The sequence below is a fragment of the Falco biarmicus genome, chromosome 5 (assembly GCF_023638135.1).
Source record: "Falco biarmicus isolate bFalBia1 chromosome 5, bFalBia1.pri, whole genome shotgun sequence".
NCBI lineage: Eukaryota > Metazoa > Chordata > Aves > Falconiformes > Falconidae > Falco > Falco biarmicus.
Window position 1 is genome coordinate 1203324 of NC_079292.1, and position 25952 is coordinate 1229275.

At 36.8% G+C, this 25952-nt stretch overlaps 1 protein-coding gene across 2 annotated transcripts in view; it reads right to left on the minus strand.

Annotated features, from left to right (window-relative positions):
- The window catches only part of LRRK2 (leucine rich repeat kinase 2), a 71572-nt gene that overhangs the window by 38702 nt on the left and 6918 nt on the right, over positions 1–25952 (minus strand). For both annotated transcript variants that reach the window (XR_008822226.1, XM_056341391.1), the window contains exons 4-18: positions 23984–24072; positions 21852–21986; positions 20091–20225; positions 16529–16660; positions 13573–13692; positions 12301–12425; positions 11681–11760; positions 10805–10911; positions 9034–9163; positions 7745–7869; positions 5955–6088; positions 4125–4269; positions 3682–3821; positions 2219–2347; positions 1962–2132 (exon numbers count right to left, since the gene is read on the minus strand). Coding sequence is in view for 1 of the 2 variants with exons in the window: in XM_056341391.1 (XP_056197366.1) it covers positions 1962–2132; positions 2219–2347; positions 3682–3821; positions 4125–4269; positions 5955–6088; positions 7745–7869; positions 9034–9163; positions 10805–10911; positions 11681–11760; positions 12301–12425; positions 13573–13692; positions 16529–16660; positions 20091–20225; positions 21852–21986; positions 23984–24072 (1897 nt within the window). In the remaining variant the exon portion in view is untranslated. The remainder of the gene's footprint in view (positions 1–1961; positions 2133–2218; positions 2348–3681; positions 3822–4124; positions 4270–5954; positions 6089–7744; positions 7870–9033; positions 9164–10804; positions 10912–11680; positions 11761–12300; positions 12426–13572; positions 13693–16528; positions 16661–20090; positions 20226–21851; positions 21987–23983; positions 24073–25952) is intronic.

Below are 25952 nucleotides of genomic sequence, written 5' to 3' on the forward strand. Positions count from 1 at the left end.
AGCAATTAAAAAAATTATGCAAGGCACTCAAACAACAGCTCAAACTGCATTAAGAGATTTGCCTCAAATGCAAATGCATTGCATTTTTAGGATCGTGCCTCTTTTTCAATTACACAATTCCCTACACCTCAGAGCATATGCCTGCCTAAGGCATCTGAGTACCAACCTCCGTTTTCCTGAAGTCTTTGTTCAAAAGATAAAAAATGCTGGAGTTCTGTAACTGTAATTTCTGCCGTGAGTGCACACAATTTCCAGGCAAAAATGAATGGTAATTTAAGTAGTTTTGTTACTGCACGCAGTCAATGGCAACTCCATTTGTTTATCTGTTCAGTTGTAAAAAGACACTTAGGGATTATTTTGCCATGTCATCCAGATATGAGAGAACAGGCAACAACGGTGAGATTCATCAAGCCTTGCCTAGTGCTAGGGACCCGCTCAGGTTCACTGGCTTCAGTCAGCTTTATTCTTTTCCATCTCTCAGCCTGCATTGCTACACAGAGCAGGTTGACTGTGAATATTACAAATATTTTTTAGAAATACTTCCAGTTTCTTAGCAAACTGTAGCTTGCTAACAGTGATTTGCCTACCTCACACTCCATGGACGGACAGCCGGTTCCAGCCCAGCTGTGCTTTATTACCCAGCCAGCTCTGCCAGAAGAAATGAACACTCCCTAATTCACTTCAGGCAGTGCCGGTGGGGTTCTCTCAGACTGCTTAAATCAAGGGTCCTCAAACTAAGGCCCACGGGCCGGATACGGCCCCCCAGGGTCCTCAATCCAGCCCCCCGTATTTACAGAACCCCCCCGGCCCTCCTCGCCAGGGGTTGGGGGGGGGAAACCAAGCAGCCGCAGATTACTGCCTGCCACTTTATCCACGCGCTGGCCCCTGGTTAAAAAGTTTGAGGACCCCTGGCTTAAAACTTTGACACTGAAGCAAAATTAAGATGTGCTCATACACAACATTTCTCAAAAAAAATAATTTAAAGGCAGTCACATTTAGCAAGAAGCACTTATAAGCAGGTAGGAGCAGTTTCTCCATTGGCATGGCTGAATCCAGGTGGGATGTTTGCCTACGGCCTTATTTAAGACACCAACATATTTCAAATAGTTGCTCTGGATGTGGCCACTGTCTGGATAAAGCTCTTTGCAGCCAGTGTGACTGCAGGCATTCTAAGATGTTATATTCCTTCAGCTGTGTTGATAACAAGTCAGAACTCTAACTAGAACAGTTAAATCAGCACAAAACCTAATGATTATATTCAAGTTTATAGTGTATACATATATTGAATATATATATATATATTCAATATATAGTAATATATTCAAGTTTAAGTACAACACAAAGTAAAAAAAAAAATCCACCACTGCAGGGAAGACATTTTGGGCAAAGTCTTCTTTGCAGGTCTAGAACAGAGTGGGACTAAGCACACACAGTGTTGTCTGCTGGTCCATCTGTACTTGGGCCTCGAAGAGCTTGGAAAGAACTGAATTTGGAGTATCAGCTCATGGACTGGGCTCTAATGGGCTTGATGCCATCTATGCCTGATTAGAGCTGAAAAAATGACTGGGAGTTTGCAAAGCTTGAGCTTAAGTCTTCTTCCTCAAAAATACTCCAAAGCTAAGGCTAAGTCAGTACTTGATTGAATCCAGGTTTGCATGTGAACAGGGTAAACAATCAGAAAGCATGGGACTTAAAGTGATCGTGCATGAGAACCGAACTGGCAGTGTGGGCACATCGTAGGTGACAGTGACCCCATGAGCTTCAATAAAGTTAAGGGTGTTCCAATGAACATCAGACCGAGCCTGAAGTCACTATGAGTAGCAATCACGCTATCAGGTCATAGTTAGATTGTACTGGGTATTGCTGTTGTGTTCTGCCAAATGTATGTTTTTATGAGAGAGAAAGGAACCCAAAAGGACACATTTTAAAGCAATAGAACTATATATATTTCCATACATTACCTGATAGATCAAAGAGTTTGTCTTTGTCTTCTTATTAATATCAGCTCCCAGTAGAAGTAAACATTCAGCCATAATACTGTTGTTCTCAATACATGCTTTTTCCAGCATCACATTTTTTAAATCATCATTTTCAGCTATTTTAGCAAAACATTTACAACACAGGCTTTGAAACTGAACAGGAAGACAAACAATCAAAGTTAGGACAAAAAAAGCACCAAAATTTTTCAGCTGTGGAGCTGTCAAAAGAGAGAAGATACCTGTTGATCTCGCTGGTCAGTGAAACACATAGACATCTGGTAGAAAATGACTGCATCAAATGACTCATGTACAAGCAGCTTTGCAAAACAAGGTGACAAACCAAGAACTGACAAGATTGCATGAAATCCCTAAGAACACAAAGAAAGGATTGAAATAAGCAGTGTCAAAAAGTGTAATTTTAAAACAAGTTGTGAAAAAAAATTTCAAACTTCAACCAAAAGATATGTGCTTTAGTTATTTTTCTTTTCCTTTTAAACATGCAACAATTCACAAATTGGAAAAGATCAAGAGAGAAGACAAAACCACCTGGTTTTATATAGCTACAGTTTCATGCTTGTTTAGCTGACTCACTTAAACAGATATTAACTGACACTTTGAAAAGCCAAATTATGCACCACAGCACCTGACAACATCCTGCCTGGCAGCAACAAATGTACTCATGATTTCCTGAAAATGTACAGAAGAAACAATCTCCTTCTAAGAATACAAGATTAAGATGCATCCCTTGTCCCAATGTGTTGCTCTGTAATCCCTGAATGCCAAAAAAATATATAGCCTAAATGAAAAGCTTAACAGCTGTATCCAAAAGCTAAAAAGAAATTCAAAATTATCGCATGATTCTGGAAGTTAAGTTCACCTAGAAGGGTGAACTGGATAAATTGCAGACTCTGTCCAAACCTAACTGAGACTAAATCAGTTTAAGCAAATTCCTTATTCTACCATATTATTTTGATTTCTCTCCACATGGGTGGCTAAGTTAAGCTTGGAAGGCTTGGGGGAACAACAATAAAGAAGGGAGGCTGTACTTGTGATATTTTCATATTGATCTGAAACAGAAGTACAGAAACTCACACAGGCAAGTCTCATTCTGCTAGAAAAAAGAAATTGGCAACAAACAGGGAAAGCTTCTGAGGCAGAGGAAGTAGAACTTTCACATGAGGAGGACTGAACTTGTGTTTGATGACAGAATAAAAACTCTCCTTCCATATTCAGAAGTTGATCCAAAGTCTGACACAGTATTCCAGTAATACCCTTCTTAAATACAGCTTTCCTACACTAAGCCTATTGCTGTTGACAGGGCTGGGAACTAAGTTATTTACTATTATTTTTCAAAGAAGGGCAATCAATACTATAATGATGGTTACTTCATTAAATGGTTATAGATTGATTGAATGATGAACCATGACTGAGAAGTTTGTTCTAGTTTGCAGATCTCAGAAGTCTTAGACAAACATCTAAACATACACTTACATATTCTGGATTGAATATATGCCTCCAAGAAAACCATCTCTATGGCAAACATATTTGTTTAATTATAAAGACTTATATGAATCTACTAATTGCAATAAAATCAAAATGAAGTAATTAAAATAAGGAATTACATTTCAAATATAACTACATAAAAATAATTTTCTGAGGTTTTTCCTTTCACTCTCATCTTTGTAACAGAAGTAACACATACATGCATCTGGATTTCAGTGACCTCTTTAAATCGCCGTAGAGTAGAAACTAGAACTGTTGACAGGACATGCATAGTTGCAATACACAAAATCTTTCTTGTAATCAAAGAGCGTAGAAGACTCAAACCCAAACACTGTATGTCTAGAAAAAAAGAAGAAAGATTAATAATGATGATTATTCAGACATTCTGAGTGGAATAAACCCATGACCTAAGTAGTGTTATATTACTAATATTCCAGAAAGTTACTTGCATAAGCTGTCACAGGGCCAGGCATAACTAAAGTGAACGAAGCCAAGGACTAAGCAGTACTGCAGCCTTTTCTTGCCACATAACCTACATCACATCCAGTATTAAAGAGTGTAATACATAGGTTACAGCTTCTATGGTTAATCAGACCCTCCTACTACATCATTCACATTCTACTAACAAAATACCTTCCCCACCTTGTTTGTCTGGATACATCTGTAGGGTATGAAGCACAGTGTCAGTAGCTCCTTGCTGGGTTAAAATTTCTAGTGCACCCGTGCACTCAGCTAGAGAAGCCAGTAGTTTTAATCCACGCTTCTGAATGCTAGGATTTCCAATAAACTAATGGAGAAATGAATAGAAAATGAGATCAAGTTTGTTCTGCTTACAATGGTAACAGAAGAGTTGCTTGTTCTTCAAGTTGTTCTTTCAGAACAAGCAATTGTTCTTCAGGTATATGAAATTACAGCTGATGTGACAATAAGTAATGATAACCACAATTTCAAAAAGGTTTCCTTTTCAACTATCAGTTTTAGCCACTCAACCTCCCCAGATTTCCACCTGGGATTCTGAAAATATTCCCTAGCTAGTTTTCTAATGGAGAGCGTGATTTTTTTCCCCTCAAAGTTTTAGTTCAACTGTTACAAATTCACATCATTTTGCTAGTGTAAGGAAAGTGAGAAAATGTACTTCCTTTGTGGGTAAAAAAGAACAAAAATTGGCTTTTTTGAGAACCGGCACAAGGATAAACATGGTGACAACTGAAAAAAAAAAAAAAAAGCCAAAAGAAAAAGATATGAGGCAACATACCTACTACCACACCCCATCAAGATTTTAAAAGCTTTGGTTTTAATTATAGAGCAATTCAACACGTTATTTGTGATTATTTTTCCCAGTTTTCCCCCACTCCCAGATGGAGGAAACCCAGATGAGGCCTAGATCTGAAAGCATGCATAGCTGTCACAGTGACTTGCAAATATTGCAGTGGAGACATGCCCATCTTCCTCCTTACTCCTTCTCTAATATTTCTTCATTAAAACTTGTTAATTTCTAGCCCTTCTGGTTGATATTGTAGCACCCCAAAACACAAACCAGCTGGGTCAGAAAAAGCAATCAGGATGGTCACAAAACATTGGAGACTAAAATACATTCTGAAGTAAGAATTATTTTGCCTCCCTTGTTCACTCCTATATCCTGTATCTTCAGGTCAAGAAATGTCCTTTAGGTACTCTAGCGCTCTTGCTGATACATTATTTGCTCTGACTTTTACAATAAATGTAAGAGACATAACTGTCGTGACTGAAAGCTTTTAGGAAGCCTAAAATTGTGGAGACTTTTCACGTATAAACTAGTCCATTAAAAAAAAATTGTGAATTGCTACATGCTGATTGTGGTCATGTGAAACTTGCAAACCTTGTAGAGGTGGGATTCTTCTGAAAGCCATGAAGTTAAACCTTTCCTATCACTAGGATTTAGGGTTAATTTGCTGTGCAAAGTGCCCAGCATTTCCTTTGTTTAGACTGGCTCTGCTTCAGCCCTTAACTTTTCAGCTTCTCCTTCAAGGCACTGTGATCATTCTGTTTTCCAGTGGCTGGAAAAAGTCATAGAATTAAACAGTGAAAAGAATGGAGACAACTGAGAAATACTGTTCTGTTGAAAGTAAAGGAGTATGTATCCATGAAAGACATATTAAAGAACCACTAAGTTCCATGTGTAGTTGAGATGTAGGTATTAGGACACATTTCACGTATAAACTAGTCCATTAAAAAAAAAATCACAAACTGTATTCTTGAAAAAAATACTAGCCTTGTTTTTATAAATATCCTTTAGAGTTACTGTATAAAGGATCATCTAATACACTCTAGAACAGAAAATAAGAAGAAATCACCCAAAATCCTGAGTGAATGAAACTCAGGAGTTAAGATTAATTCTATCAAATCAATAGGAAAAATCAATGTGGAACTAAAACTTACAAATGATTTACCAATGCAAGTGTAAAATTCATTAGAATGAAGCTTTAACTATACCCTGTTCAAAGCATTAAGCACCAGCGAATGAGTTCCCTCCAACAGACACTGGCTTTTAATGACTTTTACTGTAAGTGCAAAAGCAGCATCTCCCACATCTCTGGAAGAACCATTCTGGTGTTCGTTCTTTGTACCTGCAACAATGGAAAACAGCCTTCCTCAGCAGAACAGATTTAATATTCTCCCCAGTATTACACCAATATAACAATCAAATTGAAGACACAGGTGACTCAGAGGGCATACTTCAGATCCTATGACTTTTTCAGAATGCTGTAATTACAGAGACTGGAGTCCCTCCAGATTTAGGTTGCAGTGTGAGTACATTCTGTTTGAAATGATGATTTCACCACGTTTGCTCACTGCTTACTGTGAAAATGCAAAATCACGCCAAAAAATTTTGCCTAAGGTATATTGCAATATATTACTTTGAGCTATGGGGTTTCTTGCTGTTCCTGATACCTACTTCAGAATGCCTCTTCCTTCTGGAAAGGAGACACTACAGAGAAATTTGTTGCGCTTTCTCACTTGGCAGCACATCATAGGTGACATTTTACCCACAGATGACGTTAAATGTGAGTACAAATAAAAGAACAGAGAAAGGCTTTTCAGATTTACATTTCTTGTAGGTATTGACACCTGCAGTCAAGTGGCACTAAAGAAAGTACCCAGAAATCCTGTAAAAGTCACTTCAGCATTTATGTTTGTTCCAGTTACTATTGTCCCCATGAACTACTTTTCATTCCCTGATTAACCTGCAAGTTCCAGCATCTAGTTGGCACTCTTTTTGTTTGATTACACTTTAGAAGGGCCTCACTTCCAGGATACTGACAAAAAACCTACCTTGATATATGTTTTCTAACATGTAGGCAAGTCATAATCCTGCTGTTTATTGAAAAAAAAATCAGGATTATAATTCAAAGAATAGAAGGAAACTGAAAACTTGCAATCAGTCTGCATATTAGCCAAGTTACTAGTTTCGGAGTACCTGGTTTTGTAAATGTGAAAAAAATGTGCAGTTGTAAAACTGCTGAGAGATACTTGCAAAAAGTTGTTCTGAAAAAAAATCAGTACCCCATGTCTGTACTCTCATATTTATTATCAGAGGAAAAAACCCAGGATACACAGCAGTAAACTGGTAAGAAGAGTTAAAATTTTCCCCTAATTCTATTAAAGGTATAGAACTAACAAGAATATATTTTTCCACACTGTAGATTGCCCTTAAAGAGTTGGTTTTGGTTTTTTTTTTTGAAAGGAATTCTCTAAGCTAGTCAGTTTGGCTTCTTCTCTGTAGAAAATAGTATATAATAATATATTTCCTATTTTTAAATCACAGCCTGTTTTTTTGGTGTCAGAGGGCCAATTTTTATGTTCCTTCCAAGAGATACCGTTAAAACAATTGTATTTTGTGGTACAACAATGTTGAAGTCACGATCACTTTGCTCTCACTTAAAGGATATCCGTGATGAAACTACACAATCACAGCAATAAATCTACACTTGTTTCCCTGAATTCCTCAGAAGTAACGGAGCTAGCTCTTCACGGATGAAACCAAGAGGAAATCAGCAGTGATAATTTTGGTCTGTTACCTTCAACATCTCAAGTTTTCCTCCACCTTGTATGTTCTTTAAGAGCTACAGCTGCTCTCTCCTACGTACATAACTCCAGTAAATTTTCTGGAGTTCCATTAAAGGCTGTCTCATTAGAAAAGGAAAATTAAAACTCAGCTATCTAATTTCTGTTCTCTCATTTGGTGTATGATGCCACACCGATTATATTTTTTGATGACTTACCAGGCATCATAAAGTGTAAAAGGACTCGAAGTGCTTCCAGCTGTACAGAGAGTGATTTTTCATGTTTCCTCATGGCTTTTACAACTTCTGATACAGCTACTGTCATTACATCCAGATGAGGGAAACTGAAAATATTGTTTATAAAATAAAAAAAAAAAGAACGCATTTCTTCTACATAACTTTACATGTATTTGTTTTCTTAATGAACACTGTGTGATAACTCTTTAGGACACTTTAAATCTGGTTTAAGCTACAAAATATAAACTATGGCAATTTTCTTCATCATAGCAAATACATCATTTTCATGCCATTCCATGAATTCAGTCTATTCAGCCTAATTCCATTCTAGACTACTGAGAGGTAATTTTCAATCCAGTCCAGAACAGTGATACACAGAAAGCACAGTATTTAATTCAGGGTGAGTAGTGGACTCATGTATTTCACTTTGATTCCAGTCCAGAGAGGGGAAAAGACATATCTTCCTTGATTTAGTGCTCTGCAACTGTCATGAAGTACTAATGAATACTCAGATTCTTGTAGAACAAACAGAAAAGTATAAATCATGTTAGGTTCTAATCTTAAAGAAAAAAAAATATAATCTCAATGTCATTAGCATTCCTAGAAACAACAGTAGCCAGAGGCCACTAATTCACTTTTAAGGTTATTTTATTATTTCATTTTATAATACTTTTCACTCCTGTGAACAAGGTTATGGAAATTCCGAGATTTTCTTTACAAAATAAAATTATTCATAAGGAATCCTGTGACTAGATCTTGAGTCTGTCATTTTTTCACAGATAGCCTAGCATATATAAAGGTTTCAAGGAAGGCTGACAAAACTTCGCAGGACACTTTGAATCATGTTCCCACCCTGTATACCCATATTTATGAGTCACAAGTTTGATTTTCCAATTATGTTCTAGAGTATTTGCAAAAGCCAACACAAAAGTAATATTAACATAATGTTATTGTAATAATCAGAGTTAATATTGTGGGAAATTTCCTGGCACTCAGCAGAACTCAGCATGGCTAACAGGAGGGGGAGACCACCTAGTGACAGCCTACTGAAACCATCTCAAGAACAATGAAGGGAAGAATATGCAGCTCCCTACACATATCCATCTGGGCATCTGACTATGGGGCTTACCAAATTCAATGTCTTCAACAGGGTTGTCAGCCTGTGGTCAATTTTAATATGAAGCAATCAATAATAGATATGTAATCACATACAGCACTGAATTTCACAAACCTTCACTTTGGAAGTGGCCACATATTTCTAAGTACATTACCTTCCTTCAAAAACACAATTCAGAATTCTGCAGGAACTTTCAGCCACTTCAGGAGAATGCGGGTGTTTCCTCATTATATCCAAAACATTCATATGTATGCCTTTCCCCAAAAGTGTCTTCCTAATACTTACTAAAACACAAAACAGCAACCATCCTGTAAGTATATCTCTTTCTCTTTATGTATACTTCTCAAAAACAACAGAACTGCTAACTTTTTTCCACTTTTTTTCCTCATCAAACACACACATTATAGAAGTATAATTTAGAATGGAAAACAATTTGAGCTGAAGCTGACTTCTGTTTGCGTAGCTTAATCAAAGCATTGTAATTCCTGAACAAGTCTAAATACATCTGCTGGTTTTACTTACATAAAGTTAACTTAAGGGAAGGAGAACGCACATCTTTGCTTTTATTTTCAAAAATGTTAATTCTTAAACAATTTTTCTTCTTAATTGCGCTCTGTGATCATGTAGGAGAGCTAGAATTTAAAACTTTCAAGCCAAGCAAGTTTCTGACGTCCAAAATAAGGTTTCAAAAATGGAAGTTATATTTATTCACTCTATTTACTTCATTAATTCATTCTTTAAAAATTAAAATACCCAAGCACATGTTGTAGCTATAATGTAACCAATACAGCTCAGAATACTACAAAAATACTCTACATTATCGTGGTAACTACCACCAATTCTTGCCATTCCCAGTTCAATACATTGATTTCAAATGGTTAAGTCAAGTAATATTGCCTTGTGCCAGAGTGTTTTACTAAGCTTCTTTATTTCTTTCAATTCTGGTGTAACCGCATTTATTTAGGGGAGAAAAAAAAGAAAAAAAAAAAAAGGCAAAATAAAAATTTGCTTTAGCCTTCCAAAAGGAATCAGAGACCCACTTGCCAGTAATGTGGTATGAATACGGTAACCTGGTATAATATATGATAACAATACACATACATTTATGAGATCTGTTTCTTGATATAGATACATATTAATCCCATAAATAACTATAAAACCTCTTCATTTTTTGTACTTGGGTGGCTCAGTAACCTAGTGATAAAACAACGCTTTCTCACCTAGAGAACAGTAATTAACTGATAGTCTTTTTGTTCCTATCTAGCCAGTGGTTTTCAACATGCAGCCAACAAACCACTTGAGGTCCATAACCATTTCAAAGGGTTCTGGGAAAGGTATCTAATAGAAGCAGGCCAACTCTCACTAGGCTTAAATATTCTACCCAGGGGTCCACATCTCCACTGAAAAATTTTGAGGGGGTCTGTAAATTGAAAAAAGTTAGGAAACTGTATTAGGGACATAATCAGGACTGCAACAATCTTGAAAACTGTTATGCACATGCTTAACTTTCTACACAATTTGATTTACTGCAGTCAACAGGACTGCTCAAATCCCCTCTGTTAAGCAAGAAAATGGTATTTGTTGGGTTGTAATCCTTACTCATGTGATTTTCAACAATCAGTGCTCCTGAGGAAATTTAAACATGAGATAAATGTTTAAACAAGCATACAAAGCAAACACCCTCTTTTTCCATCTCCTGCTCCAAAAAATAGCAATTGCAACACATAAACTGGCAAAGAGCTCTTCACTTCCACATACTCTCTTTGATACTAGCCAACAATAGCTTTTTCAAAGCAAGGAATAGACTTTCTACTAAACACAACTGCGTAATATTCTAACCATAGAGAATACTGTATTGTATTCTTTACTATTTCAGCAATAACCTTTTGCTGAACTAGAAGGTAAAGACAATTAAATTCCCTTACCATTTTGTTGTGACAAAATTGCCAAGGTACTAGCAGCTGCCTGAAATACTTCTTTTGAAGAGGAGTGCATCAGCATGGAGAGCATCACTGCTCTGTCTATTGGGAACCTTTCACAGAGAGAAACAAATAGCTGCACGTTGACCATATTATAGCAGTTACTTGATAATTGTATTTCAGTTTCCTAAAAAGGTGTTAAGCAATATAATTCAATCTTCAGGTGATTGTACTTGGCATCTAACATGTTTCCAGAGCAACAGTTTTACTTCCTTTACAAAGAAAGCCCTTTGAAAACTATGCATATTAACCTACTCCGAATGTCATTGAATTCAATGGAACTATGCTTTCCAAGTGACTTGACATGCAGAAAGGGGGACAAAACAGGCATACTAAAATTTAAATAATTAAAATTTTAAGCAACTCTGAAAAACACTGTAACTAAATTGAAAGTCTGTGTCTTAGCCACGTCTAGACTCTCTCTGATGATGCAGCACTCCCTCTGCTATGCCCTTTCATCTGATTTGTGGGAAAATGAGCACTGCCTTTCTATACTCCTTATGTACTAGATACCTTAATCTTCTCTGTTTTCCCTGCTCTTACATTCTTTAATTGTCCCCATCCTTGTGGCAACTGAAGAGGATATTCCTTGTGAACTGTAAAAATTAGTTCTATGAGACTGTATTCTGACCCTTTATTTTTGCCTGAGTCAAGGTTAGCAAACATTTTAAGAAAGAAATTTTCCCAAGTACTATTGATCACTGTGCACTTCAAATATTTGAAAACACCAAAAATAACTGAAACATGAGATTCCAAATGGCCTAATAGTAGGCTTTCATTTTTTTCATTTCCAAAAATACAGTTCAAGATATTAACACTGACTGATTATCTCCATCTCCAATCTTCTCATGAAGGTTGCGTTGATACAGAAACAGATTTTTCAAAGCCCAGCATGCAGCCTCCTAAATATAAACCAAGAGGAGACAAAAGAATTACGAAAATAATCCTTTATAAGAAAAAATGTAAATACTTTGACTGTTTTTCAGTCCATGACAAAGGTACAATGTGCTTTTTACGTAGAAATACAAAAAGATGTGGACTGTCACATTCTTTATAGTTGGGATAGGCCTGAGTTACAAACATGTGCCACATTCTCATTATTTGATTTTCATTTTGATATCTATTTTAGGCTGAGATTAATTCTTCTGCTGTGTTTTGCTGTTGTATACAGAGAAGCCACATAAACAACAATCTTTGGATGGCCAAAGTTTCAGGTAATATGCCTCATCTTAACTACCTACATTTGATCCAAAGGAGTAACTGAAACCAGTTGATTTCAACAAAGATAAGAAAGGCAAGAACGGTTAAGATTTATTCTAAATCTAATCTAGTCCTTAAGGCCTTGTTTGACCAAGGATATACAGGAAAAAATTATGTTGCTAGACATTGTATTTAATGCACAATGCTGTCTTTCCATACCCCCATCATCCAGAAATTCTCACCAGCACATCTGTGTTTTTTCGGTGCAGTTCTAATGCTCTGTAACATGCTTCCAACCAGCACAATTTTTCTTCCTCCTCCTCTTCTTTTCTTTCCTCTAAGTCTCGGTTTAAGAATATTGTTTCAGCTTGAAATATAAAATATTTACAATAAATTCTTATTGTGAAAACAAACCACTTAGTAATCACAGAGGTGCTCACATTGCCTATGTGCAAAAATCAGTGGAAGGATTAGCCTTTTCTGGGAAGGGAGAAGTCTTTAGACATAAACTCTGTGACAGACTTCGAAAACATCTTTAAGGTTATAAAGGAGAATAAAAACCTTAATTACAGTGTAGTAAATTAGGTACATAGTTTCAGATCAGTCAATACTCGGGCTCTGAAAAGACCTGCAGATACTTCTTTTTTGTTGTTGTGTATTTACATACAGAGTATCACAGACATGAGTGATTAATTTGCACATACCACTTATCACACAGCCATCTACACTCTGAAGCAGTGCCCTTAAAAAATGAAATGCAAATTGCAGTTGCTAAGACACAAATATCGGGCCACAGTAACAGCAAGAGAATTTAAAAGAAATCATTTTATACCTACAATTTTTCAGCTTTAAGGAAAAAAGTATGTATCAATACTGACCATAATACCTGAGGCTTAATGGAGCATTTATTGATTTCTAATCTTTGCTATTTTGAGGACTCTTAAACACCATTTCTACTGACTTTTTTATGGAACAATTACTCAAAGACAAAGAGGATCAGATTCTTAGCTTTTTGCCACTAACTTCTTTTTCAGAATAATACCTGATGTTTACTCAAGGAAAAGTTTACATCTTTTAATTGATTTCAGAACTCAAGCACAAGCATTGATTTAGTGTTGCTATCAACTGCCACGATATAATGAGTACTGTCACACATGGCAAACACAGCATCACATTAGTGTTGTTATCTCTAGAGATCTTATGTTAAGTAGGGATTATCCAGTATTTGCCTATGAATAAACAGGTTGCTTTGTTAAGATCTGTCAACATAATATACCACCTCTGAACACTGTGAAGATGTCGGGCATATGATAGGAACACAACCACGTTGCAGTAAACAACAAACTATAAGCATGTGGGAAATCTACTTCTGTCAAACCTATCTTGCCTGAGGCTTTCATGTTAAAGAAATGGAGTTCAAAATCACCATAAGATATTACCAGTATAGAAAAGATTAGCAAATGGACAAATAAATGAGGTAAGTTATTTATGTATTTAGGAAGAGATTTACTCACTTAGAAGAGCTAAACAACTGAGAGCTGCAGCTTGTAACTTTCCATTTTCAGGGTATGTTTTAACAGCCTTCACAATGACTTCTGGAACCTTGTGTAACACAAGGATATTGAAAAAATTTCCTGAAAATACATAAAATATTAAATGAATATAAACATGAATATCTAGAGCTTTACACACATCTAACAAGTTTCTCAGCACACAATGCACAAACTTTGTGGCAAACATTGGATTTCTTATTACAGGGCTTGACACAATAATGTTTTATTTATAGAAAGAAGAGGTCAAGGATAAAAAAAACAGCTGGGACCTAGTTTTTTTGTAATTTTTACAAAAGACTGAGGTTTAATGCAAAAGGAACTGTACACTGTCATCAAAATAAGAAAAATAGTCAGTGTATCACTTGCAGACTTCCTGTCAGGAAGTGAATGCAGTCCCGGTCTTGAATTCCTGCAATGATTTGAATTGTCCTATCAAGCAAGTGGTTTAACCACGTTTTGCTCTCTGTTTTTGCCCTCCTCATTAAACAGATCAAGGTCAGCATTATAAATACAGAATACCTGCATTCTGGAATAGTAGGAAGAACTACTTTGTGATGATAAATATATTTAAAGTATAACTTCTATTATAGGCTGTACAGTATTTTATATTATAGTTTGAATATAAGGAATTCTGCAAAAAGCAAGCAAATGAAAATAACTTCCCCATTTGCTGTAAAAACAAGCATTATGCATAAATTAATACAGCAACACTCACTTTGTAAAATACAGTTTGATAGCTATGGTTTCTGTTTTGATATTCCATTTCGTTTAATTCTTGATTAGTAAAAATGAGCATCACACTAGCAATGTGAAAGGTCAGCTTAAAATCTGTATCAGTGTTTCTCAAACCCTTTAGGTAAGGTATGAAATTAATAAGTCTATAGTTTTGATGCTCACATATGGGAATTACATACAGAAGAACGACCAACTTCATTTCTTTCCCTCAGCTCTGGTCCTGAGTCCTACAGGTGCTGACTACCTTCAATGTCTAGATCTTTCACCAGAAGATAAGTACCTCTTTTCCAATGTTTTATCATTCAGTTAAATCAGACCAAGTTAACAGAATGCTTAAGAATAGACTTTAAGACAAGTCTTTTCCAAATGCATCACTCCAAACCCCTGCCCTTAAAATCTATTACAAGTGCAATTGGAAACAGTATTTTTCTTCTTACCCTGTAGTAGTGCGGTCATGTTATATCAGCATTGCCGTTTCCTGCTGTATTTTAATGGAAACGGTATGTTTGTGCAAATTTGTTACCTCACAAAGTTAATAATCTTAACCTACGTGATGAGTAATTCTGTTAGGCTTGTGGCTGGCCAACCAGGTATCACTCAAAATACTGATGACTGTCAAATCTAATATAGTCATTACCAGACTAGCAAGAATACATGACAGTGATTTTGGAGGCTGTAGATGCTGACTTTACCATTTCACTGCCTGTTAACGTGGATTTAGGAAGATGGTGTCCATCAGAATAATTTGGGAAGCCACACTGGCTATATGGAAATCTTCCACACTATTTCCAGCAGCACCCAGCAATTTCACATCTGTTTCCCTAACTGTGTGGTGCTGTGGACACCTCTTCCCGTAACTCTACTGAAGCGGCTCCTTATTAAGATAAAGGGCATCTGTTATGCTGAAAGAAGAAATAGATCTTGTGGCTGCTTTACCACCACTATTACTTGTTGGTCAGCATACACACACAACAAACATGTGACTGAAACCAGGCTGGTTACACTTAGGGTAAGACCAAGGCACGTCAACAGAGTTGCTGTGTTCCCACAAGTGCTTAGTTTCCCTGCTTATCTTCTGTTAGCCTTGCAGAGGAAACCAGCCAAGGGTAACATCATCTCCTGGCAAAAAACTGCAAATACCACCTCAGCGGCCACCACATTTGCTTGAAATTTTTATTTGGCTTTCTGAAGGGGAACTGCAAGTTGCTCTTGGTTGCACTCAAGTTTGATCTTTATTTTCTACAATATCTGCCTGCAGAAGCAGAAACAGATGGTGAAAGGATGGGACTGACTTGATTAAGGGGATTCGTGCACTGGTACCAGCATCTGCAGTAGCTTCAGGCCACCACCTGCAAGAATCAGGAAATCTAGCTTATGAGAAAGACCTTAGCTGAGTCCTTGATGAAGTAGAACCTGCCAAGGAAGCAGGGGCTGCTCAGGCAGCTACTCAGTGTTTTTGTATGCAGCTGGGGGAAAAACATATTTATTTTCACTTGAACTTTCAATTACATGGCCCTTGCAAATGCAGATCAGATTATAGTGGCAAAAGAGTACAGAGCTGCTAAGAGGCACAGCAAACCCCTTTTTGACATTGCCATCCTTTCTGTTGATGTGACGCTAGCCCACATAAGCCCAGACAACTTTTGCCCAAGTCAAGGGAAGTCCAGAATCCTGTCGTTCTTTCACTGCTGCAGCACAGAGGGCCCCAAGACAGGCACCACAGCTGGGCAGGAACGCAGCATAGGTCTCTGAAGGTAAACGCTTTGCAAGGAGGAAAGAGTCTTGGAAAGTACTTCCCCAGGTAATTCTGTAGCACCAGTTGTTTCTCACACATTCAGCATCGCCACTTCAAAAAAAGAAATCTTGAAGGAATTTTCTTCCTTTCTATAGTAACTTTAAATAGAATGGGATCTATTGATCCCACATTCTCATCTCATACTTCTCCCGCTCTTTTTTTCCCATTCCACACCCCACACACACCCAGTCTTTCATGGCAGCTTCTGTCACTGTTACTAAAGTTTACCGCAAAATGATACGTTATTGACTGTGGCCTGTGTTACCTCAGTATGTTTACATCTTTAGAGACATGGAGCTATACACCACCCTGAGGATTAACTGGAATAGTAGCTCTCTTGTTACTTGTAACACTTGTTGATGACTACAAACAACTTTGGGAACTTACCCAATGTAAGCTTATGCAACAAACAGCAACTCACTTCCTGAACTGTTTCACTACTGGGGAAACTTTTCATCATTTCCACTATAACATTGTAGCAGCGAACATTTCCAGACATGAGCACTTCAACATTGCTGGCTAGAGAAAAAAAACAAACAAAAATTGCTTCTTAAGGAAAAAAAAAAAAAAAAAAAAAAAAAGCATGGATTCTAGTTCTTAAGAAAAAAAAAAAAGATTGGATTCTAATTCAGACTTCATTTAAATAGATTTATTTAGAAAACTGGGCCTATGTCTCAGTTTTTGCCCTGAAACTCAAGAGAAAGGTGGCACTTTTTTTCTTGGTACTGCCATAGAAGACATTAACGACAACCAACACTTGGAAATAATTTAATTCAGAGTCCACATTAACATTTATGTATTTGTTCCATTCTATATCAGGCCACGTAACAGGAATTCTTCACAAACTGTTTCTATGTAACTTTCTTCTTAAAGCTGAACATTTTTTTTTTTATAAATATTAATTCAATCTTATAAATGGTGTTTATAACATTATTATGAGCAGGTAAACATTTTACAGTGTTTCAGTAATATTCCCAGGGCATAAAATTAAGAAACAGTTTAGAATTTTTCTTTCTGATAGATGTCATTTATTTGATTTAATCATGTTTTCATAAGTTTTCCTTTCATGTTAGGGGACATTTTAGCAAGTTATTCTTTTCATTTAAATTAGTTCTACCATATGCCTATTGTGTCCTGAGGGTATAGAAACATTCATCCAATGCTCCTGCAATATTTTGAAAGTCGTTGCAAATTCTCTATTTCACAGAATCACAGAAGGGCTGATGTCAGAAGGGACCTCTGGAGGTCTTGTCCAACCCCCTGCTCAAGCAGGGCCACCTAGAGCAGGTTGCCCAGGACCATGGCCAGACAGCTTCTGAGTATCTCTAAGGATCGAGATTCCACACCCCCTCCAGGAAACCTGTGCCAGTGCTTGGTCACTTTCACCCTCTTTCCTGCCTATTACACAGGCCAGATACACAAACTGACCGGACGTTCACAGGAGCCAGTGAACAGACAGAACGCGTCCTTTCCTCCTGAGGACAGAGAGATGCCACATACAGTAATTTAAGGCAAAAAGGCATTATGGTAGTTAAAACACAGTGTATGAAAACATCCCTCCAGTATGTCTATGCAGGGTAGGAGACAAAATATGAACCCCAAAAAATCTTGGACAAAATCCTGTCCCCAGTGAATGAAAGGGAGTCCTGTCACTGACTCCAGGGGAGGTAGCATTACTCTGCTGAGGTCCATAGACTTTCTTAATTGTTCTTTCAACAGCTTGGCTTTCCTGTATACAACTTAAAAGAAATATTTGCAACTGTATTATTAAAGATAATTAGACTTTTTAAAGCAGCATATCTTCAAAATAATGTGTCTCTGAATATTAAATAATGACACTCTGTAAGCTGAAAAAGCAAACTCTGAGCAGGAAGCATTTCTGAAGCATTCTATTTGATAGTGAAGGAAGGTACCTTTCACAATGCTTTATGATGACAGCAATTTCTTCACATCTTTCTCAAGTGAAAACACCTTTTTAAAGGTATGATCCACAAAACAGTATTGCATCACTTGAAAGTAAGTTATCATTTCACAGGTGGCAGTTATAAACACATTAAAATATTCAGGATTCCAAAACTGTTTACTACGGAGAGAGAATAATTAACTGCATGTTTAAATCCTGCAAGAACCAAGCAATGCTACATTTGCAGGAAGCCACCATTTCCCTGAACAAGCTCATTTAATCTTAACCACCAACACCTGGTCATCTAGGTTCTCACAACAATTGATGAAGAGACCAGAGCACTCCATATGGTGATTCATCCCACCTGTAACAGATACCTACCTCCCTTCGGGTCAGGTAAATTTCCTCCCGAGGTACCTGTTTCTCCCCATTAAATAGAGGAAAAACCTGGGTGGCTGCCTATGGCTACCATTTAGATGGCTAACATTCTGGGACCCATCACTCCGCTATAGACTTTGGAGGAAAGTTGGCAGCAAAGCATTTTCTCATTCCATCAAAACCACTGAGATTTAAGAGAGTTCTTTGTTGCATTGGAAGAAACTCTCACCCTTCAATTTCTTGCGACATATAAGCTGGAAGAAAGTCTAGATACAGACTAGTGAAAGAAGGCATAGTGAAGTACAAATCCTTGATGTAAATCATTTGGAATAGAGATGTGAACTTCAGGGTATAGGGAGACAAACATTTTAGTACTGGATAAACTAGAGCGTGTACTTACAGTGAATGATTTTCTCCATGTGGCCTTAAAGGAATACATTTTCTTGCAGGTATTGTGGGATGTCACAAACCAAGAGTATAAATGCTGGCAAAAGTGCATTCATGTGCACATTCATGGGCAAGCTAACTCTGCTTCTCTATTTTCAATCTTTCTTATCAGAAATGAGAGTTCTTTAGTTACACTTTGTATTTACTAATTTTAAAAGCAATTAAAATATGGCACCCTTTTCCTTAGAAAATGGCAATAACTTCTGGGCTAAGATAAAACTACTTCTGGCTCAAGGAACACTTTTTAACCACAAACTGGAATAGCAAGAATTTTGAGAAACAGAAACTAAATAGTTTGGAGTCTGATGAAATGTGGGACACTAGTTATTTTGCGCAATACATGGGGCTAGCATGATTCATATAGACCCAGACAGAATGTACAAGTAAGGTTTTGTGAGGAATCATGTTTGCAAGAGTACGTTATGTACCTCGTGGAAGACATGGAGAGCAGGACCCTGCTCTACGCTTGCCAAAATTGCGACTACCAGCAGGAAGCTGACAAGAGCTACCTCTGTGTCAACAAGATCAAATTGCTGTCAACAAACTGACACAAATCATCAAGCATGCTCTCAGGACCTGATTTTGCCCACAACAGGGACTGCTATTATCGGAAGACAAGACACAATGACATTTTCTTCTAGTCTTACTGCACAACACCTGAGGATCTGCACAATATCATAAGACCCTATAATGTGTGGAGTGCTAACAATGTTCCTCATTGCAGCCACCACTGAACCATCAGAGGGGTTGTCTGAGCCCAGATACCATCTCAGTCCTGGCCACTGGATTCATATCGGCAATTTTGCCCTTGCGGAACAGCCTCTGCCAACAGCGTTCTTTACCTGCTACCCGAGCCTCACTGAAGGTTTATTTAGTCAACAAATACATCTTATTTTTCAAATATTAAAAAGAGACAGGGCAGTCTTGAACTTTGACCCCTGCAACCATGACAAGCATCTTTGTTACCACTTACTCCAAGCAGAAGAAAGTCTCTTTCTGTTATTTTATGAGAGATTTCAGTTTTATCAGAATGGCTGAATATGAAAATTTCCCATGAAAAATTGCAAATCAGCATTTCCCAAAGAAAACAGGAAAGTTCTTTGTCTGGCAGCTCCCAACCAGTTCTTACTGATTTTTTACAATCACTGAAAGATTACCACAAACTGAGGTGAGCTGATGTATGCGACGGAAGATGAAAATAATTTCCAACAATGCACTTACGTGGACCAGCTAAGGAATGTAATGAATAAAGTGCAGGAAGAATCACCTCTTCTTTCTCTGGAAACTCTTTAAATACTTTCAGTATGACCATATGATCTTTGCTTTCAACAAATTCAGTCAGCTGCTCTTCTGGAACTAATTTGAAAAGCAAGAGAGATACAGTATGTTTTGAGGAAATAATTCATATTCTGGTACAACATGAGAAAAGACAATTGTTTTCATCAAGTTTCTTTATATAAGGTACTCTCCATACACATCATCTTCCAGTTACAACTCCTTTTTATAAAGACCTTTTTCTAGCCTACACTTTATGTAACTTAGTTCTGACTTCAAACGCTTCCCTGTGAATCAGTATTTTCAAAGAAGCCTTTCAGCCTTTTTCAGAGAGCAAATTTCAGGTGTTCCTCACCAAGACAGTATATAACTGAAGGAAAGGCTAAGCTTACAGTGAAAAAAATTTGCCTGAATGCCACTTTGCATACTCCATGATTTTATTTAACTTCTTAACTTTTTTTGATAATGGAGTTCTTTCATAAAGATTACAGCCACACTTTAATAATACCTTACCTTCATTGTAATAATGGCTTAAGGTTTTTCCACCCTTACCCCCTGTCATTTGTACTGACATAACTGCGTGGCTGTGCAATGAACCAGATAAGGGAACAGATCCAGGTTGAAAAATAATTACATATTTTATATTTCATAAGCAGAACCATTTTCTGAATCTATTTCAAGCTAAGGCTAGGCAAACATTCGCATTACAGTAACTGACAAGGTGGATCAGAGGCAGGAAAAAGTAGCCAGTGGCAGCCTAGGAACTTGTTACTTTAGCACTGCCATCAAGAAGAAGGTTTGCAGGTCTGTACCCAGAGCAGTCTGTAGGTCTGTAAAAATCAGGCACTTATAAAAAACAATGCACAGAAAATCTAAGAAGCTCAGACCCTTATGGAGCCTGAAAAGAAAATACAGCAGGACAAAAGTACTTAGGGTGAGCGAAAGAGGGGAGGGAATGCAGAAGATAATTCCAGGCACACATGTGTGGGAGGAAGACTTGGAAAAAACAATACAAAATAGTGCTGGAAAGAACAAGTCTGAAGAACTGAAGACTATCTCTGAAGCAAAGGAGTACAGCGGACTTAGTAAAAGCGCTAGCACTCCTCAATATTTATTCTGAAGCAAGAAACTCAATGCAAAGCCAAGCTGCTACAACAATGGGACTTCTGGCTGTTACACGCACAGTTTCTGAAAACTTTGCAGAAATTCAATACATGGTAACTTCATTTCTCAAAAGAAACACAGGAATATCATACAGTTACAGACTCATCTTTTAGCATTGTCCAGATCAAAAGCAGAATCACATATATTTCAAAAGTACAAACATTTTGCTTTTTTTAGAACCGTTCACATGTTACTAAAATTTGCCAGTCTAAATAAGCAATCCTGTTCATTTGAGAATTAAAACAAAATGTCACTGCTCTTTGTTCCAGTGTTACTAATGTTGAATCCCATCTTTTCAGTTAACTCTAGAGTCAGAAATGAAGAGACATTTTGCTTTTTTGAAAATTTTGTATTCATTGCTCTAATTTAGAAAATTTGTGATATTGCTTGGAAAACCTGTTTTGTGGTAACTCATTCAAAGAACAGATATGATACACAAACCAGAATTTGGAAATGCACAAATTATTTCATTTAAATAAACGTCTGCCATCCCCTTCCAACTTACATATTTTTCTAACTTAATAAACTACAAGATAAAAATACCTTTCTCAAACAGTTTGTGTAACACTTTACACCCATGTTGCTGGATCTCTTCATTTTTAGGGAAGCTGTGCATGGCATTAAATACCAAGGAAAACACATCTACCTCTTCCTCTAAGAGCAGGAAAGCAATTACATCTAAAATGCAGAAGAGATTATATGTTGCACTGATTAGTTCTCAACATTTTTATTGAAGCACTGTACTCAACATTAAAACATTTCATAAAATAAAACATAAAACATTAAAACCACGACCATTAAAATCCAAAATTCTTTAATACTGTCCTTAAAATCTGCTCCGTTGCTCAAATTCAGGTTTTGCATAACCCATGAGGAAGTTATCTCTTAAGGTAGTGTTTCACAACACAACTGAGATATTCTAAAAGATTGCTGCCAAAAAGACAGTTTCTCCTCTCCACTCTTGCTCCCTCCTTGCACTGCTTTGGTGCTTGTCTGACCCCTCAATGAGCCAGTTCAACTCACTGAACTGGCAGAAAATTAACCCATCAAAATACTCCCCCTTTTTGCAGTCATAGCATGCTGGAAAGTTTTGCTAAGTAGTAAGGTTGATGGAAGAAAGAAGGCAGGACTACACTACCTGAAGAAAACAAGAGGGGATTTGAAATGTACCTGTCAGCTACAGTGAAATGTGAAATCGGTCCATCTGTGTATCACAAAGCCCTACTCTCACTCTCTCAGCCATTTGTTCAGCCTGAAACTGAACTGAAAAGCCAATCTCACTTCTCTCTTATGACATAAAAAAACCTCTTAATAAAAATATTACTCTGTAGTATGTATAGGCAAAAAGATTCGTATTCATGACAATTTCTCGAGCTTACAGCAATAACAATACAATTCATAATGTCTGTTCCAGTGTTTCAGCTGCATCTGGGTTTTTTTGTGGTTTTTGTTTTGGTTTTTTTTTTGTTTGTTTTTTAAGATAAGATCTTTCTATATGGCATTCACACTGGCCTGTCAGCTTCAGTTACAGTGCAATTCAAGTTTACAGAGGTATCAAAGTAAAGCATACTAAGAGATTTTTCTGACAAGGTAAAATTTCAAATATTTTTCTGAAGGTAGTTGAAATGAGAGTTTGGTTGATCAACCACTGAGGGGAGGAGCGGTATTCAACAAATAAACTCTTACAGAATATCCAGTCAGCAGTTTAGGATCCTTTACAATACTCACATTTAAAGGAAAGAAGCTGTTCATTACAGTTATTCAGTAATAGCCAGATTTTGCTATTATTGTTATTATTAATGACACAGTGTAACTACTTATAACGAGACCTGTATTACCCAACTTCAGCAGATAAAAAGTTAGGCATCCAGTCTAAGCTAGTCCTCCAAACCTCTCTACAATCAAAAGGGAAACGAAAACAAGTTCAAGAGGTAACTGTCTTCGAAAATAGACAAATGAATAGTATGACCATCCTCTGAAAGTGCCAGTTCTCACTCTGCTGCCTATAGCAGTAGAGTGGACTTTGACAGCTGGATTATCTTTAACTACCTAAAGTCAAGTCTAATCCTTAGTTTGTAAATAAGGCTGATTTCAAAGCTGGTTACAGTCAATGGAAATATTCCTATTCTAACAATAATTTGTGCTAATATTATAGGCTAGCTTGATTAAAACTAGCAGAATCTCTCCCTTAGGGTCTCTCTTTAATTTCAATGGAAGATCAAGAATCTCAGCACCACAAGAAAAGTTCTCAGTACCTCGTAAGATCAGGTCTCTGCAGAGCAGAATAACAGAAATGTCCAAGATGATTTACTGTTTTCAAAAGTACTAATCAGTACTAAAGCAAGCAAGCCAGACTATCAATTGGCAAGGAAAAATAACTTCTTCCTTATTTTATTTATCTGCTTAACAGCAAGTATTTGTGTCTATGCTAATAACAAGTTGGCAAAATTAATCAGTCATGTTCTTCACAGCCTTGCAATTTGGAGAATCATTTCTACCTGGATTAAAAAAAAAGTGCAAAGCAATATTATTTTGTATACAAGTAGAAATGACATATTATTTTCCCGAGTAAAACAGAGAGAAAAATCAGGTCCAACATGTACAGTCACATATTTTATACCACAGGTCTGTGTTTTAAAGGCTTAGACAAAGCAGGAAAGTAAAACACTCAATACCTGACATGAGGAGTAGATTTAATGCTTTCAGTCCTATTACTGAGAGATTTATATTTCCTTTGTGAATGGTAAGCATTTTAAGAATCTGCCTAAAATTAAAAAAAAAAGGAAAAAGTTATGGCTACAGAAATATGAACACACAAAAATTTTATCAAACATTTACTTTAAAACCAAAAATAGTTACAGAAATCAGCAAAAGCTTAAAAAATTCCCAATTAATTATTTTTTTAAAACTTGTATTTCAGTTTCTGTTCTTTTCAAGTTAACAATGCAATAATGTTGGTATTTTAACTATTATCACACCTCATTAAAATAATGAAGTAAAATTGATAAATTTCACACTAAGTTTTAATTAGTTTCATATATTTGTTCTACAGGGGACAAGTCTCATTCAGGGTGGGGTTACTCTACATTAAGCACGGCTGTGGAGCACAGCAGAATATGGACAGTATGGCAACGTTCTGTTTGCGGCAAGCACTAAGCTACAGTGAACAATCAAGGGTTTGTTGGAAGAGCAACAGCAGTTTCCCAGCTAAAGAATTTGAGCAACAACTTGAAGAACTCTACACTATCTAAGTTTCTACCAAACAGCACTTATGTGACACTGGTGAAATCACTAGAAAGAAAGATTTCATAGACTACCAGTTCTACACTTCTTACTTTCTGGGTGGAGTTGAGACCCATGGATATTAAACTCTGAAATGCTGCATCACAGTCAAAGTTGACTTTTTAAACAGGAAGAGACAAAAAATGCCGAGTACTCTGAAAAATCCAGTGCATGTATCAAACTGGGCACCCAAAAATCATTTCATGCTCTTAACATATTTTGCTCAAACTACCATCTGTAAAACAGTGACTACAAATCCGTAAAACCTTCTCAATAAACAACATTTTAAAAGCTCTAGACAATAATGATGAGCACTAAGAAAAGCTGAGAAGAAAATGAATAGGCCAGTTTTCACATGAGGTATCGCTAATATACAGTAAATATGGCAGCAGGCCAAACATCGAATGATGTCGATGACAGAATATGAGTAAGCACTGATTGCGCACTGAATGAAGCATATCTCAAAAGGGGGAAAAAACCCCTGACCGTGTGATTAAAAACTAAATAAAAATGGACAGGCTTACATAAAAAAACCCTGAAGAAGCCTTCATTTTTTTTTTTTTATTTTCATGATTTTGGAGAGCTTGGCCTTGCAATCTTAACAATCTTCAAATGTGAGTCTTGGTATATATAATATCTAATAAAAATAGATTGTGTAGTAGTTCGTGACACTTTACTAGATATTCTTGACATGTCTTGAAAAATAAAAAGCAACACTTAAAAGTTTCATCCAAATTTCATTCCCCAGCTCTAGCAATGAAGTTATTTGCCTTGCTAAAGTATAACTTTATAAACTGGAATGAATGTATCACTGTTTTCTTTCTTTTCCCTTCATATTATGGTGTTGCTCGTTTCTCTCCCTTCTGTTGTAGCACTAGTGTCGTAACTATAATAATCAAAATACATATAAGAGGCAAAGTCTGATGGGAGATACACTGTTATTATTTCCTGTCTTGCAAAAGGTAAAGGATATTGTAAGTCCAATAAAAGATATCTCATCTATTCACACAAACCATGCCTTACATACTTACATTCTCATGAACACAAAACCACTGTAGAAATCTAAGGTTAGTCAGAATATTGTGTGGGATGATTGTAAGAATGGAAAACAAAATCCAGTTAAATGCAGGGGTGTTTTTCTTAAATGGAGAATAGATACTTCACTGAAACTTCTGTATGCACACTTTGGACTATTAAGTCTACAGACAAGGACAGATGGTGGTATCTGGGTTTTCAGTCCTGAGGCAAATTCTTGTCCCAGCATACAGCCCACACGTATGGACTAAGCAGTAGGGTGATGAATCAAGGAAAACAAAGAGCCACCCTAACCAAGCTGGTAGAGTAGCTGAACAGACACCCTTA